Source organism: Semicossyphus pulcher, unplaced genomic scaffold, assembly GCF_022749685.1.
Source record: "Semicossyphus pulcher isolate SPU_LCO1_2020_fin unplaced genomic scaffold, fSemPul1.0.p SCAF_25, whole genome shotgun sequence".
Lineage (NCBI taxonomy): Eukaryota > Metazoa > Chordata > Actinopteri > Labriformes > Labridae > Semicossyphus > Semicossyphus pulcher.
Window position 1 is genome coordinate 7,909,615 of NW_027211699.1, and position 15,531 is coordinate 7,925,145.

The 15,531-nt window shown below is 40.4% G+C and overlaps 1 protein-coding gene across 1 annotated transcript in view; it reads right to left on the minus strand.

Moving 5' to 3' along the window:
- Window positions 1–11,711: 11,711 nt before the first annotated feature.
- Window positions 11,712–15,531, minus strand: part of ntn1b (netrin 1b) — a 51,222-nt gene continuing 47,402 nt past the window's right edge. Inside the window, exon 6 of the mRNA XM_069676362.1 lies at window positions 11,712–14,480. Coding sequence (XP_069532463.1) covers window positions 14,161–14,480 — 320 coding nt within the window. The 3' untranslated portion in view covers window positions 11,712–14,160. The remainder of the gene's footprint in view (window positions 14,481–15,531) is intronic.

Consider the following 15,531-nt stretch of genomic DNA (forward strand, 5'->3'; position numbering starts at 1 on the left):
TTGCCGCATCAAAGCGGGGCGGCCATCAAAAGCTCAGCATCAGCGCGGGGATCAAACACGCCTCAGTCACAGCAATCATCCGTAAGGTCACGAGAGGAGGACCGGGGTCAGAGCGCCGGCCAGCGGGAAATCTATTCGCACATACCTGCGCATACAGACATCAGCACAAAGGCTCACCTTCAGCTGACCTTGGGATTCTTGTTTTAAAGAATGATCGACAGAGTTCAAATCAACCAGGATGTTGTCTTTGTGTTATCTCTGAGCGTGTTGCTTTTTTCCTCATTAACAGGAGGGGATATTTTCTTCTTTGTAATATTGTAAAGCTGCCACAAAAACAGGCATTTATGGGTACAACAGTTGGGACTGTAAATAGTTACACATAACGCTATAAAGGGTGAGGGATCTTTGAGGCAGCCACCCTGGAAACTGAAGTGTGACACCCTGAGAGTTACAGGTCTTCGATTTTTCTCGCTCTAAATCTTGATGTAGGTCAGCGCTCTGTTTTCCTACGGTACATTTCTGCCTCGTTCTCGACACAGAACTTTCTGGTGGCTTCTCAGAGCTCCATGGACGGGCCGGAGGACAGAGGAAAAAATGGCGATAGAAGAAGCGATTGTGAGATGTGGGAACGAGGAGTGTTTGGCAGAGCTCGTCTTGTTTGCTCGGTAAACCTCCGAGGCTTGTGTGTTTCTCCGCTGAGGGAAATGCCAGCATTGTTGGGCCGGCAGAGCCGTGGTTACGGGCCAGGACGAGGCCCGGCCAGGCAGGTCGGGACAAACAACAAGATGAAGGTCAGCTAATATAGCAGTTAATTCCACTTCCTGGTCCCCATGACACCCAGGCAGGGTTTATTTGAAGATCCCAGACCCTGAAGTCACTCTGCACTTTGTTTAGTCCATGAGTGTTTTTGGAGCGAGCCAACACTTTCAGATATTAATGTGTTGGGACGAGGAGGAAGGAGGGAGGAGGAGAGACAGGAGAGGGACAAACAGGCGAGCAGGGAGGAGGAAACTTTCTACACATCTCCGTCTATATTTACTCAATTAACAATAATACTGATTTAAAGACCAAAAAAACACAAATAACATTCTGACATGTTCTGGATTCTTTTATTTAATGCAGTTTGAGTTAAACTGGCTGCAGTAGGACATGCTTGTTTCCCATGTTGCTCTGATGTAAGTGTGTAAGAGTGAGCAGTAATGTTATTAAACTACAGACAGTAGAGGTGGACCACATGCGGCATTATTACACGTGAATTCCTCGTCTAAAGTTTGTCATTTGAGTCCAATGCAGGAATGCAGACGAACAATAAGAAAGAATCTTGTGATGTAACAGCAGCAGCAGGTTATATAAAAGAATATAGCACTAGAAAGATAAATAAATACACAGTGAATATACTCTAACTGTAGAAGATAGAAAAATTTACTTCCAGAAATGATAATAAACTATAGACATAAACACACCGTACAGGGAGGTGGAGGTGTTAAAGTGTCAGATAATCACAGAGAGAGAGAGAGACATGCAGACTGAAAAAATGTGTCTGGATTTTTTGTGTCTTTCATTTAGCTCTTTCAATTCTGAACATAAATGTAAAATACACGACATAAGAGTTTAATAATTTATAATATGGTGGTGGAACGAGCTACCAAACTCCACTCGGTCTGCAGAGTCACCTTTCACCTTTAAGAAGAAGCTAAAGACCCAGCTCTTTATGACCTCTGACCTTAATCATATTGATGATGATGACATCGAGGATTTATGCTGACTAGGATTTTCATGATGATGATGACTATACTGATCTTGTTGATGTTGCTGATGATGATTGTTACACTGCCTGTCAGCACCAGTGTCCGATCGCTCTTGGAGCTGTTTGTTGGCTCTTCCTGACTTCGTTCCCTCCTGTCTCGATCGTCGCTCATGTTGTTTTAACTCTCAGATTTACGTCGCTTTGTACAAAAGCGTCTGCTAAATGAAATTGTAACACTGTAATATAAAATAGGCCTGCACTCCCATAACGATAAATATACAAATACTAGAGTGCATTTTAGCTTCAACTCTTCATATCTACGTCTGTCTGCTGCTCTGCTTGTTTTCTCACCACTAAATTGACACCAGTTAATCTGAGGGTAGCTGGTAGCTGCTTTGGCTTCATCTGATCGCAACATAATGATGTGAAAGCACCGACATTACACCCAGGGCTCCATCCAGAAGGTCAAATTTTCACATGCTGGCTGAGAAAGCACGGCCTGTTGTTTTTGATTCAGTGCGATGAATTCTTTTGTGATGCGTTTATTGCAAATGCTCATATTGTGATAACGGTGAAATTGTGATTTATTTTGCAGCCCTGCTTGACAACAGGTAATAAAAAGATCCAAATGTAATAAGACAAACAAAGCTGCAATGAAAACAAAATAAAGTAACTGACCCAGAGACACAGGGAGAATTCTAACCTCAAGGTGGCAAGAACTCGAACCGACTCGACTCAGGAGCCGATTTAATCAAAGGTTTAATAACAGGCAAAGTTCGGTACACAGGTAATCAATCCTACAAGGCAACCGTGTCCAAATCGTGAGGCAAGAGGCATGTCAGAAAACAAACGAGGTCGAGGCTTACGTGAATCAGAACGCTGTGAGAATGCTGGAACGTGACGACAAGGTACAACAAACTGGAGACGAGACATGATGTTTAAATAGAAGAGGTAATGAGGAGTGATTAGACTCAGCTGAGGAGCAGGTGAGCACACGACGGGGAAAGGACAGGACACAGATCTGACACAGAGACAAGGGTGAGTGATCTTCAAAATAAAACAGGAAACTCGAGACATGATACATGAGGGAACAAAAAACAAAACTTAACTGAGGTGCAGACATGACACAAGGGTCATATAGACCAGTGGTTCTCAACCTTTAAGAGTCGCGACCCCCGCACCCCACCCCCGTCGCATGCAGAGCAACTTCCAAAGCGTTGGCCTTCAGTCCTTTTCTGGTCCCCTGCACAGCTCCAGCTCCATCTGTACACGCAGAGACACCCTGCAGAAAGTCAGTGTGATATTTCTGAAGCTTGTTGGGAGCTCGGGGCTCTGTTGGAACCGCAGGCGCCTTGTGTTTCTCAGTCGGTGCTGCTGTCGGACTTTTAGGTGACCCACTTTGAGACGCCTCCTGTTGGCCCCAGTCTTGAGCTGGAACACTTTTTCTGAGAAGCCATCGCTCCATAGTTGTTCTGTGTGACAACTAGCAAGACTAGCAATTGGCTATCCCAGCTAGCAGGGACCATTCCCATAACGTCGGCTAACATTACCTACAACTTCTAATTATGTTTGAGAGAAAACGTTTTAATCTAATATTCAAAGAACGTTTTAAGGATGTTTATCATTTCAAATAAAGTTCTTGTAACGTTAAAACTTAAACTAAGACAAAACGTTTTAACTGCAACATTGTGAAGATATTTACAGGATGTTATTGAAGATGTCAGAACGCCTTTTATAAAACATTTGCTCAATGTTACATAAAAACAAAGGTAGAACATGCTCACTGCAACATCCTGAGGATCTTTCCAGGATGTTAGTTCGGCCTGAGCTTTGAGAATGTGATTTATAAAACGTTCCTGAAATGTGATTTGAACATTCTCGTTGCAACTTTCTGAAAATGTTCTCAGAGAATGTTCTCCTGCTATTAAAAGGAACATTCTGGGAACCAAATAAAAACTTCACGCTCAAAACATTACCAGAACATCGCACGTAACGTTCTCACAGCGTTCTCAGAACAAGACAGTGCTCAGTTACGCCCGTTTTTTGTGTCCAGTCATGACTCATGCATGCACACTTTGACTCCCACAAACACACTAAAAAAATCTATTCAAGGCAAATCATATCACTGGCACAGGTAATGTAAAAAAAAATACCCCAGTCTGGAATGTCTTATTTTATATCAAATATGTCAGATTTTTTCTCCACAACCGTCTGGCGACCCCCTGAAATCATCTCAGGACCCCATCGGGAGTCCCGACCCCCCGCTGGAGAGCCACTGATATAGACAACACGTCCTCCCTGCAGTTAGACTGAACAGTCTGTGGAAGTTTTCTATAAAATCCAGAAAGAGATGCCTTATCTGTAATTCCTAAATCTTTTACTCCATAGCCAGTTACATCCTCTCTCGTGGTATATTACTGTTATAATCAACGTCAGCGAGCAAATGGGTCTTGATTTAAAGAAAATCTTAACTATTGAAGTCACATTTAAATATAACTTAAAGCGTCAAATTGCTTTTAGCGTGTGTTAAACTTTGTTTGGTGTCCCCGTTAGAGCCCGCAGGGTGAAAACAGGGAGCTACTGTGAGGCAACTGAAGGACCCTCCTCACGCTGCGGCCTCCAATGAGATCCATCCACTCGGGCGTCCTCTGGACCCGGCAGCGTGCGTGAATGGGCATTAAAAAGAGCTCGTTTATGAGCCGATTGTCTAAGTGATCATTTAACTCAGACCTCGTGAATGCAGCGGGGCGGGTGGGGTGGGTGAAAAATATAGTACACACCATCCAAAAGCCAAGTGGCTTAATCCTGTATGGAAATGGTAATGAGAAAAAAGAGGACTGACTCTCCTCTCCGGGATGGGATGGAGGCCTCTCTAGTGGGGCTTCTCCAGGATGCACAAGAAGAGCCTTTGTGCTTCGATGTAGTAAGCCAGAAATACAGCTTTTGAACCATGTGCAGCGCAAGAAAGGGGGAGATGGAGAGGCAGTTAGGGAGAGTGAAAGAGTGAGAAAAGGGGCGAGGGGCTCTGAAGTGTCAAAAGCTGTAATACATTTGGGCGCTTGTGTGTGTGCACATGTATGTGTCTCGCTGCCCATGTATGTGTGTATGCAGCGGTCACACCGTGGGCTGGTATGAAGGACCTCTTTAAGCGCTGCCTCCATCTCCAAAGGTGCTTCACGCTTTGTTTCATGGAGCCTCATTCCCCCGCTCGGCTGAGGCCTGACTGCGAATGAAGGCTGGGAAGCAAAAGATGGAAGACGGTGCTAAAAAAGGAGAGCGGAAATCAGGGAACAACATTTATCAGGGGGGCATGTTTGTGTCGCGCAATTTATCCAATAATGACCCGTTCTCACTCACAGGTAGTGAAGCTCGGTCAGTGTCTAAATAAGGAATAAGATTCCCATGAAACCAAGAGGCAAAGTTGATTTCTTTGAAAGTTCTATTACGTACATTAGTTGTGTTACATACGTTAGCTACATCAGCTACGATGCCTTAGTTGGTTTGTTTGAGGTTTCTGCCTGTTAAAAGCAATGACTGTATATTCAGATGGACGACACTGCTCTCCATTGATGCTAAAAGAGCCCCCGTGATAGGCGCTGCCATCTTGCGATGGTGACGTCCTTTGGAGCCAGAATCTGCGCAGTAGAGATCGCCGGGGGACGCCACCGTAGCTACTTCCGCCAACCCAAACACACACTTAACTTACAGAAAAAACAGCAAGGATCCCGCTCGCCCGCGTGTTTAACCGCAGAACAGCTTCTTTGTGTTGGTCTGAGGTTAACGTTCACAGATATGTAACTTTAATGACTGTAGTGATTGTTTTAGTTACGCCTCCTCTCACCGTTCCTCCTCTACTCTGTTAATCCGGAACTGATAGGATGCAGGAGCCAGATTTGTCCTCACAGCTGTCTGTCATACTTGTCAGAAAAATGAACACTTGGACATAAATCAGCATGATAAGAACTAACTATAATGACAGAAACCATGTTTGAGAAAAATGTATTTGACGTGTATTTTGATATTATAGTTTGACTCATGTCCCATCTGTTAACATGAAGGAGGCGGGCTTTATGATCTATACTGCAGCCAGTCAGCAGGGGGCGATAGAGAGGGTTTGGCCTCACTTTTAGGCAGCTGTCATGTCGTCCATCATTTTATACAGTCTGTTGGTAAAATGAAGAGTTCTGTTATGAGCAAATATAAATTGGCGCACTTTAAAACCCGAGCTGTGATGTTTATTCTACTTAACTAAATAATTTGGTGCTGAGACCTCACCAACCTGCAACAATGTGTGCTATTTTAACCACGTGCTAATGATTGTTAAACATCCATAGGTCCCAAAACGTGAAATGTATATCAGCAAGCTTCATTTAGAAAATCTAACCGGAGGTTTCGTATTTATTATTCTTAATTTGACGGCTTTATTTTGTAATAATATCCCTATTTATTATTGCTAACACGACCATGGAGCCCTGGACATTTAAAACTGACGCTAGATCGCCGTTTATTAAAGCTTAGAGCCACAGAACAAGCTGTTGTATTTGACATGCTGGATGTGAGGACATGCTGCCAACTGAGAGACAAAATCAAGCCAAATTCCTGAGGTTTATTTTGACAGTATTGATTATTGTTTATGCGATATGTTTTGGCAATTTGCATGTGTTGAAATGTGATCTGCATTTGTAAATGAATATGATTGTTTTTCATCTTCTGGAGAAGCAAAGTAAACAGGGCTTGGAAATACATTTAGTCAGCTGAGAAAACACACTGTTATTTTGTTCTCTGTTTAGTCGGGTGTTTAGGAGCAAACAAAACAGCATCTGTGAAGCTGCTCCAGTTTGACGGGGGGTTAAGAAGAAGGAGCAGGAGGCCAAGTGGGTTTCACAAAACCAAAAAGCATGAATGTTTGTAGTTTTCCCCCTTACAGTGAAGTTTTTATTTGTAAAATCAAACTTTAAATGATGAAATAACTGAAGATACCTGACTTAAATCACCTTGTCTGCGAATAGATATTATAGAAGTGGTGGCACTAATGCTCTGGCTGCTAGCTAATGCTAATCAGTCTCTGTGATCCCCTCTGTGTTCCTCCTTCTTCCCCAACAACTAATCCACTTAAGTATCACAGGCTCTCAGCTCTCACTCATTCAATAATTAGTCTCCCCGTGTGTGATAAAACACCAATATGTGTTGTTAACACATTGTTCTTTTACACTGAAGTTAATGAATATCTTGTCCGTACACTAGTTACCTGCTAATTAGATTGTTACTGGACAATTTGAAGACAGCCTTTTTACTTTTGCTTTTTACAGTTTTTTAAGGGCTCTAATGTTTATTTTTTAATGTATGTTTTCTAATGTATCTTATTTTTAGAGTTATTGTCAAGTTAATTTTTTTAACTTATCTTATTCGTGTGTCATAAGTCTTCGTTAGTTTTTATCATATTTAGTAAACCCCTGCTTGTTTTGTTGTTGTTGTTGTTAGTGAAAGATTTTGTTGATTTAAAAGGTCATTTTAGTCCTACTGTAACTTAGTCATAGTAGTTTTAAATCAATTGTCCATATCACACAGCAGTGGCTACTTTCCATAAGTAAAATCTGGCCCTATTTTCAGTTAGCTACAGTCAGACAACAGCTAATGTTAGCATTCAGTCACTTACTGGCTTACATTAATACCGTTAGCTAGGAAATGTTTGAAGTATATCTAGTATTGTTTAGTAGTTTTATGCGGTACCATAGGAAAGGTGTTAATATCTAGCTAACATAGTGTTGGTTAGAGACGTTAGCTAGGGATTAATGTAATGTTAGCTAGAGATGTTAGCTCGAGATTAACATAATGTTAGCTACAGATGTTAGCTAGTGAATAGTGTAATGTTAGCTTGAGATGTTAGCTAGGAATTTAAATAATGTTAGCTAGAGATGTTAGCCAGGGATTAACTTAATGTAAGATAGAGATGTTAGCAAGGGGTTAACGTTAGGTTAGCTAGAGATGTAGGCTTTGGAATAATGTGATGTTAACTACAGATGTTAGCTAGGGAATAACGTCACGTTAGCTCGAGACATGAGCACAAAAATTAACTAAATAAATTGTTTAAAAAATATATCAAAAGAGGTCCCATCCTTCCAGAGAGACGGGACTTAATTCCAAATGAAAGTTTATTCTAGACTGTTAGAAGAAAATACTGTGAAGTAGTCCTGCTGAACAGTTTTTAAAATGTGGGGCCCCTTGGGTCTAAAGGACCTGGGAGCACACTCCATGTTTCCCCACTGAGTTATAAAACGCAGCTAAATGTTTGGAAGTCACAAAAAGCCTCCTGTGATGTTGTTTCAACATTTCGGGCAGTCACAGCGGTCTCGTAACACTCACTGCTGACCTTTCAGGGGGGTAAGAAACAATAAGGAAAAGGCAATAAATCCAAATCCTCTGAATGTTTTTATGGGCTCAATCTGACAAAGAAATCAGGTCCTTTTCCATCATATACAATTTATGTCATGGGAGTTAAAGCCATGTCACTCAACCACTTGCTGTTTCCATTTCCTGGCAGCTGTCAAAGGGCCGCCCCGCACACTAAAGCGAGGACACCCTCAGCGTGTCGCATCATCCGCACCGGCTTGTCTGACCGTGTTTTCCGAGGAGTTTTCTCGCTGTTAACAGAGACACAATGGCAGCAGTGTGACCGGGGGATTCATCCGAGTGGAAAGTTCCGAGTCTGTGCTGCTGATGGACACCTGACCTCTGCATTCAGGTCGCTCTGTGTAGAATAAAAGCCAAATAACAGTGGTAATATCATGTCTGTGTGTTTGTTGTTCCAGCTTCATCTTTGCGCATACTGAGAGGGAAGTTCACACACGCCCAGATCTCTTTTCACCTCTCCCATCCCGCCCAAACCACCACAGAAATCAAAGTCTTGTAGTACGCTCCTGTAACAGTCGCCCTTGTTGAGCTGAAGTGAGATTGTTCATGCCTCGCAGGCTCTGAATGGCAATTTAAACTCCTCTTTGGGGAAGCCAGGAAACCTAAACAGGCATGTTTAAGGAATATTTCTGATTCTTTGAGGTGAGGTACAGTAGATGACGGTCAGCAGGGGCCCTGTTTGAACAAGCTGACTGGTGTACGGACACAGTAGCTAAGCTATTTACTGCTGTAGATGTGGCTTTGAATTTGTTCTTTCATAAATACACTGCTTGCCCGAAAATTTCCCAATATTGTCCTGTTGTGTGAGCGCAAAGTGCCGAAGTTTTCACCCCGACTTTATGCTGACTTTTTCCTGCCAGCCTCCTCGTAAAATGTCCGCAAGAAGTTGCGGTGAGCTGATGTGTGAACATTCACTGTGAGCGTGTGGGCGAGGTGATGACGTTTATATCATGTGACCGGTGTGAAACCACAAGAGCGACACATAAACAGGATGATTAAAAACATCCGAGGTTAAAGACGAAGGATCATTTACAAGATGACAAAAGCAAGGATGTCTGCAAACTGGAGAGATGAAGAGATTCAGGAGCTTCTAGCTGTGAGGGTTTCGGACTCATTCCGGACTGCAATTTTTCATTATGTCCTGCCTCATGAGACTCCCCCTGTCCGACGGGGAAATCTCCCACTTTGAGGGATGTGTTAAAAGGCAACTCCAGAAAAATTCAGGGGCAGACTGTCCTGAAATTTTGTGTGAAAAGGGCAAATGAAACAACTCACCAAACATTCACAGACAACTTTTCCTTGTCTCTGTGTGGGCCCGTCTAAGTTTCCTCTTGTCCCCATTGTGAACGGTAGTTTGTCTGTTCCATCATATTTTCTTGTATTTGTTGTCTCTTCCTCGAACCGCAGATGCAAACAGCTGCTGAGCTAATACCCTGCGCTTAGGGTTGAATAATTGAAATGGTTCAATCGAACAGGACGAGGCTGATCACTGTAAAACATATGGGAACCAGTATCAGAAATTGCAACCTGTAACCGCCCCAGCTACAACCACTACTAAAGGGCTGACCTTTTGCAAGCTGAAGCGATAAAAAGATTCAAAAGTGAAGCGTGAATTTTGTTTTAAATGGGACTTTTTATTTAAGTACATTTTGATCCAAACCCAGCTTAGCTCAGCTTCCTTGTCTGTACTACAGCTGGTTTCCCCAACAGGGGCCATGCTGACCTCCATCTACCGTAGGTGATATACTGACTATTGATAAGTACCTCATACAACCCCAACTATCTCTATCCAAACTATCCCTTACATAGAACAAAAAAAACCATGGGCATCTTCCTCCCTCTCCTTCCCTCCAATTACCAACACAAGAGATTTTGAGGGTGTCACTCCCGATAGCCTTTTATTAATGGGGAACACAGCTAAAACACTCAGCAGTGACTGTATGATTTATTGGCCTCTTCGGAGTATTTTGCACAGTGCATTGTGGGAGCTGTTTATCAATACTCCGTCCTAAAGCTGAGACAGATGGACGCTCATTTGGAGCACCTTCAGGATTCGTGTAAAACTCCCAAAGGATTAAGTTCAGGTATGCACTGATGCCAAATCCTGCCAGCTACAACAATAACATCTGTGCTGTGGATTATATCACTCTTTTAGTCATATGCCTGCAGGAGAGCAAATCTTACAGCCAGGTTTATTGTCTGTGAAGTTTATAGAGGCACAAGATCCAACTCAAATGATGCAGCAGTTTTTGTTTTGGCTTAAATTTTCTTATGTTACACCGAGAACGTCCCGTTATAAAACTCATGTTTTCTGAGGTTCAAAAGGTTCTCAAATACTTTACTTAAGAAAATATAACATTACAACATGACATAAATACAACAGCGTATTGGGGCCAATGTAAAGAAAAAAACAAGCCAGGAGAAAATAAATATTCCAAGAAAAAATCCCAAAATTTTGAGATTAAAGTCATAAATTTGCATAAATTTGAAACTAGATTCACCTGTTTCTCTTCAGCGCTCTGCCCTGTTGGCACTGCTGCTTACAGGTGTGCATGGCACGTAGCGCGGCGCATATTTAGCCTATTTTCTCTGCGCACAAGAAGCAGACTTCATAGTGGAGAAAGATTTAGTGACCCTCTGCTGCCCATAGGGTTACCATCACACATGGAAGTTATCCTACGACAGCTACTAATAGGAAACAAACCTGCATTACGGACAAAAAGTACTCAAAACTACTTTAAACACCTCAAAAAAGACGATTTTCCGAGTGTTAGTTTTTCACAAATGTATTACTTTATTTTTTCAAAAATGTGCCTTTTTTTTTTTTGACAAATTTACCAATTTAATCTTTGAATTTTCAAGTTTTTTCTTGGAATAATACTCTTTTTATTTTTTTTTTTTTTTTCAGTGACCCTAGTACGCCGTCGGACATAAATCAGTTGAAAGTCAAATGAGTGTATTTTTTTTTTACGTTAGCATTCACAAAATGTTTCTTAAGCAGTTGTAAATTACAGCGTTACATAATTGTTGCATTTTAAACTGCACATTGAAATTCAGCAGATAGAATTTTCTATAGCTTTAAATAACAGCTTTTAAAATCATTTCTATACAGAGTATCAATAAAATACTTAATAGGAACTTAACATGTTAAATTAACACACCTTTTTTTCTATGTTGCATATTCTGTTTTTTACTCTAAATTCTGTGAACACTTTCATGCACAAAATTGTACCACTCTTTCTTTTAATATAATTCATAATGCACACACTGCTTTAAAATAATTAACTAATTAAATGATTCATACTGTATATTGTAGTTAAAAGCATGTATGTAATGTGTGCATATACAGTATAGACCCTTTAATATGAGCAGAGAGGTGTTGGGTGGGGTTAAGAGAAGTTTATAACCCCATATTAACACATTGCTCTTCCTGTAGGCATTAAATGAAACCGTGAACATTATGATTAAAAAATGTGGTGTTAAATATTCCAGCTGGGATCAACCTCAACGTCTTTTTTTTAAACAGCTTTATTTCAGATGAATTAATTCTCAGTTCTATCAGGCTGTTCAAGAGCCAAACACGTATCAATACTTTTCATTACAGCCATCTACAATTCAATGCAAAAAAAAGTAAAAAATAATAGATCAAAACAAATAAAAACCACAAAAGCCACATTGTTTCATGTGTCATTAAATATATTCATTTGTGATAAACATAATATATTAGTATTACAAGACATTACACAACCTTTTTCTGCAATGGACACTGCTGAACAACATTTACAAGCCAATGTATAAACAGATAATTATTCAGGTGTGATATTTATGGAGAGTCTGGTACCTTTCTGCAAACACCTGCAAAACGAGCTGAAGTGTGTCGGTACTGAGACTTAATAAGTGCGCTGTAGCTTTAAGAGAAATACAGTATGATGCACAGAGTACGGAGGTGTACCCTTGTATTTATGTTTGTGTGTTTTTCTCTGACATTCAGATATTTGTCTTTTTTTTATTAGGCCTCTAGTATTTAAAAACTCTGGTTAAGTTCACATGGAGATAGATCTAGTTAATGTTTAACAAAAAATACAAAAGTAATACTATACATCTATATAACATGTAGACAGCCGGTCATGCCTGTTTGCCGTGTACCAAGTCTTTATAGTGGTCCTCAAAAAGGCGCTTTGAGGCGACAAACGTTTGACACAGCGTGCTGAACGCACTGTACAATAAACATGTGATATTTAATCACTCCACAGGTTACTTTCCCACAACACTGAATACTGTATACAAATTAAATGTGTACATAATTCACAATCATTGTTAGCTATCAGTCAGCTACAGTAAGTAGTGAGCATGCATCACGTCAGTGGTTTGAGGATTGTTGATAGGTTGATATTCTCTTTTTTTTTATTGAGGTGAAATGGTTCATCGGTTCTTTCTCTTGGACATCAAACTTACATTTAATTATTTATTAGAAAATAAACTCTGATTTATTTGTAGCCGTGACAAGTTTAAACAGAAATCAGAAACACCAGTCATGACTGAGGCATGAATTATTGAACTATACAGCTTTTTTTTTTGCATTAATACGGCGCCTTTATTGGGATTTTCTTTCTTTTTGGATGCCACTCTAAATCTGTGAACATATCTCATATGTTCTAAAAGTTTTCACTAGTAAAAATAAGTGCATGGTTGACATGTCTACTCTACATCTAGCCGATGCTACGGCATCCTCTACAAAAAATAATGTCTATGTATGCACGTATGGTTACTTTACATTGCAGAGGTCACAACCACAACATACTGTTGATACATCGATAAGCGCTGATTTGCTTCTAATATGAAATATGATCATTATACAGAATGAGCTGAGGATCAATATGGCAGCTTTTTCACTGAGGTAACACTCGCATATGAGCGGGGAGCTCTCGGACAGAATTGCACCCATTTTATTTTCATAGTTTTGAATAATTTCACAATTTTTCTGTTGGAAGTTTTGGCAGCAACTTATCAAACACGGCGTCTCTCAAAGCATCATGTTCACACGGCAGCCTTCTTCCTCTCGTCACGCTCAAAACTTAATCTCAAGGGATACAAAATAATGTCATGTCGCTGTATTTCTGGTTGCAAATCGTTAAATAGGAAATCTGACAAAACTATGAAGGGACATTGGGACATATTTAAAGGTAAAAGAACATAGGCATTAGCTACCGTAAGACAACAGCTAAAGGTAGCATTCAACCACTTCCTAGCTAACATTACTGTTTGATCAATGACAATAGTGTGGTAACAGAATTTTGGAATTCACACGTATGCTAACACTATCAAATGCAAGCGTTAGCAAGGTAGTGTTTGAATGCTAACTCGAGCTAGCTAATAGGTTAGCATATGTTGTTTTACCTTTAATATACCCTGATGTTTCAGATTGCCTATGATTACATGTACAACCTGGAACACAGCTTTCCAACATTATAACTGCATTTGAGTTTTTCATCCTGAGCGTGACATCAGAGGAAAATGGCCGCCATGTGAATCAGTAAACGCCATGCAGTCTCATGTAACTATACAATGCTTAATACAGCACAGTGGGAGCAGATCCTCTTAAGATCCAAAAATGGATAAAGTAGCATTGATCTTTAAAACAACTTAACAAGGGACTGTAAAAAAAACAAAGGCATCATGGGTAACGTAGTCAGAATATGACATATCTGTAACATTAGGTGCAAACTCTGCAATTACACAACAAAACAAACCTTGAAAGACAGAGACAAACAACTGTAGAATGAGCTCCTTCACAAAAGTTCCTAAAAAACACTAAACTCTTCGCTCCAACTCAGAGCAGCAGCACTCCGTCCTTCCCACATCTCTCCTAATATTCACCGTTGTCTTTCTATCTTGTTCTCTTCCAGTTGTTTTAATTCTTCTCCTCTTCCTTCGATCATCCCAGTGAAGACGTTAATTTACCTCCACTTCACCCTCAATATCTCTCTCCTCTCCAGCCACTTTTAGCACTTCCCCCTCTTGTCACGCTGTTGGAACTTCCTCAGCCGGCGACCCCACAGGTCCTTCCAAGGGATGAGCAGGCTTCCCTTGTCCGCCACCACGCCGCTCTGTCCGGGGGAGTCGTCGTCCGTACCCAGGAGCAGGTACTTCCTCCCAGGTTTGATCTTTGGGCATTTGCAGGCCACGTCCTTGGCCCGCACCCACAGCGGCTGGTCCCCGCGGCGGATGCGGTGCTCGCCTTGTTTGTAGACAGAGATGATGTTGACGGTGAACTTCCACCACTCGCCTGTCTTGTCTCCTTTAAGAACGTGCACTTGGACAGCTGGTAAATGAGAAGAGAAAACCTGGATTAGATCACCTGCATGCACAAGGATTCATTTTTAAAAACTAGTGATTGCTACCAGGGATACTTGTAGCCCTGTGTATACCGAATATACCCCTCAAATCAGCCATAACAGGTGAACACCATATGTTGCAATTGAGAGTGTTGGCAAGGGAGCAGAGCTCAATAGTCAATCAATCAATCATTTTTATTTATATAGTGCCAAATCATAACCAAAGTTATCTCAAGACACTTTACAAAAAGAGCAGCTCTAGACACTCTTTTTTAAGATAGCATAAGATTGTTTAAGATAGTAAGTTAAACATAATAAATGCATTATTTATTTGCCTAAATGTAATTGATAAATGATTTTACAAGTTAGATTAAAGTAATGGATAAATGGCTCATAGTTAGCTCAATGAACGCTTGACATAGATAACTCAAAATCATGTGAAATGGTTAGCTTAAAGTGATGGGTAAATGCTTTACTTGATTAGCTAAAAGAAATGGATAAGTTGTTGACAGAGTCAGATAAAGGTTAAAATTAACAGAAAAACTGTTAAATTAACTTAAATTTTTAAGTAAACATTTGACATTGTTAGCTAAAAGTAGCCACCAAAATAAACTGCTGAAATGGTTATCTAAAGGGAATAGATAAATGCTTTAATTTATTAGCTAAAAGTAGCCGAAAGAAACATTAAATAAGTTAGCTAAAAGTAATGTATTACAGTTGTATAGTTAGCTCAATGTAACAGAAAACTGTTGAAATGGTTAGCTAAGTAATGGATAGGTCTTTTGATTTGTTAGCTAAAGGTAGCTGAATAGGATAACATAAGACAAGATACTTTATTGATCCCCAGAGGGGACATTCGGTTGTTGCAACAGCACAAAGACAAGCAGGAAGCAAGACGGCAAGTACAAATAGAAAAAGGAATAGATAAAAAATAAATGTAAAAAAAAAAGGATAAATGGTTGACAATTTAGCTTAAAGTAAGTATTAGACAAATGTTCATCTTGCATCTTGATATCACAGATTTCACTGTTTTAAATA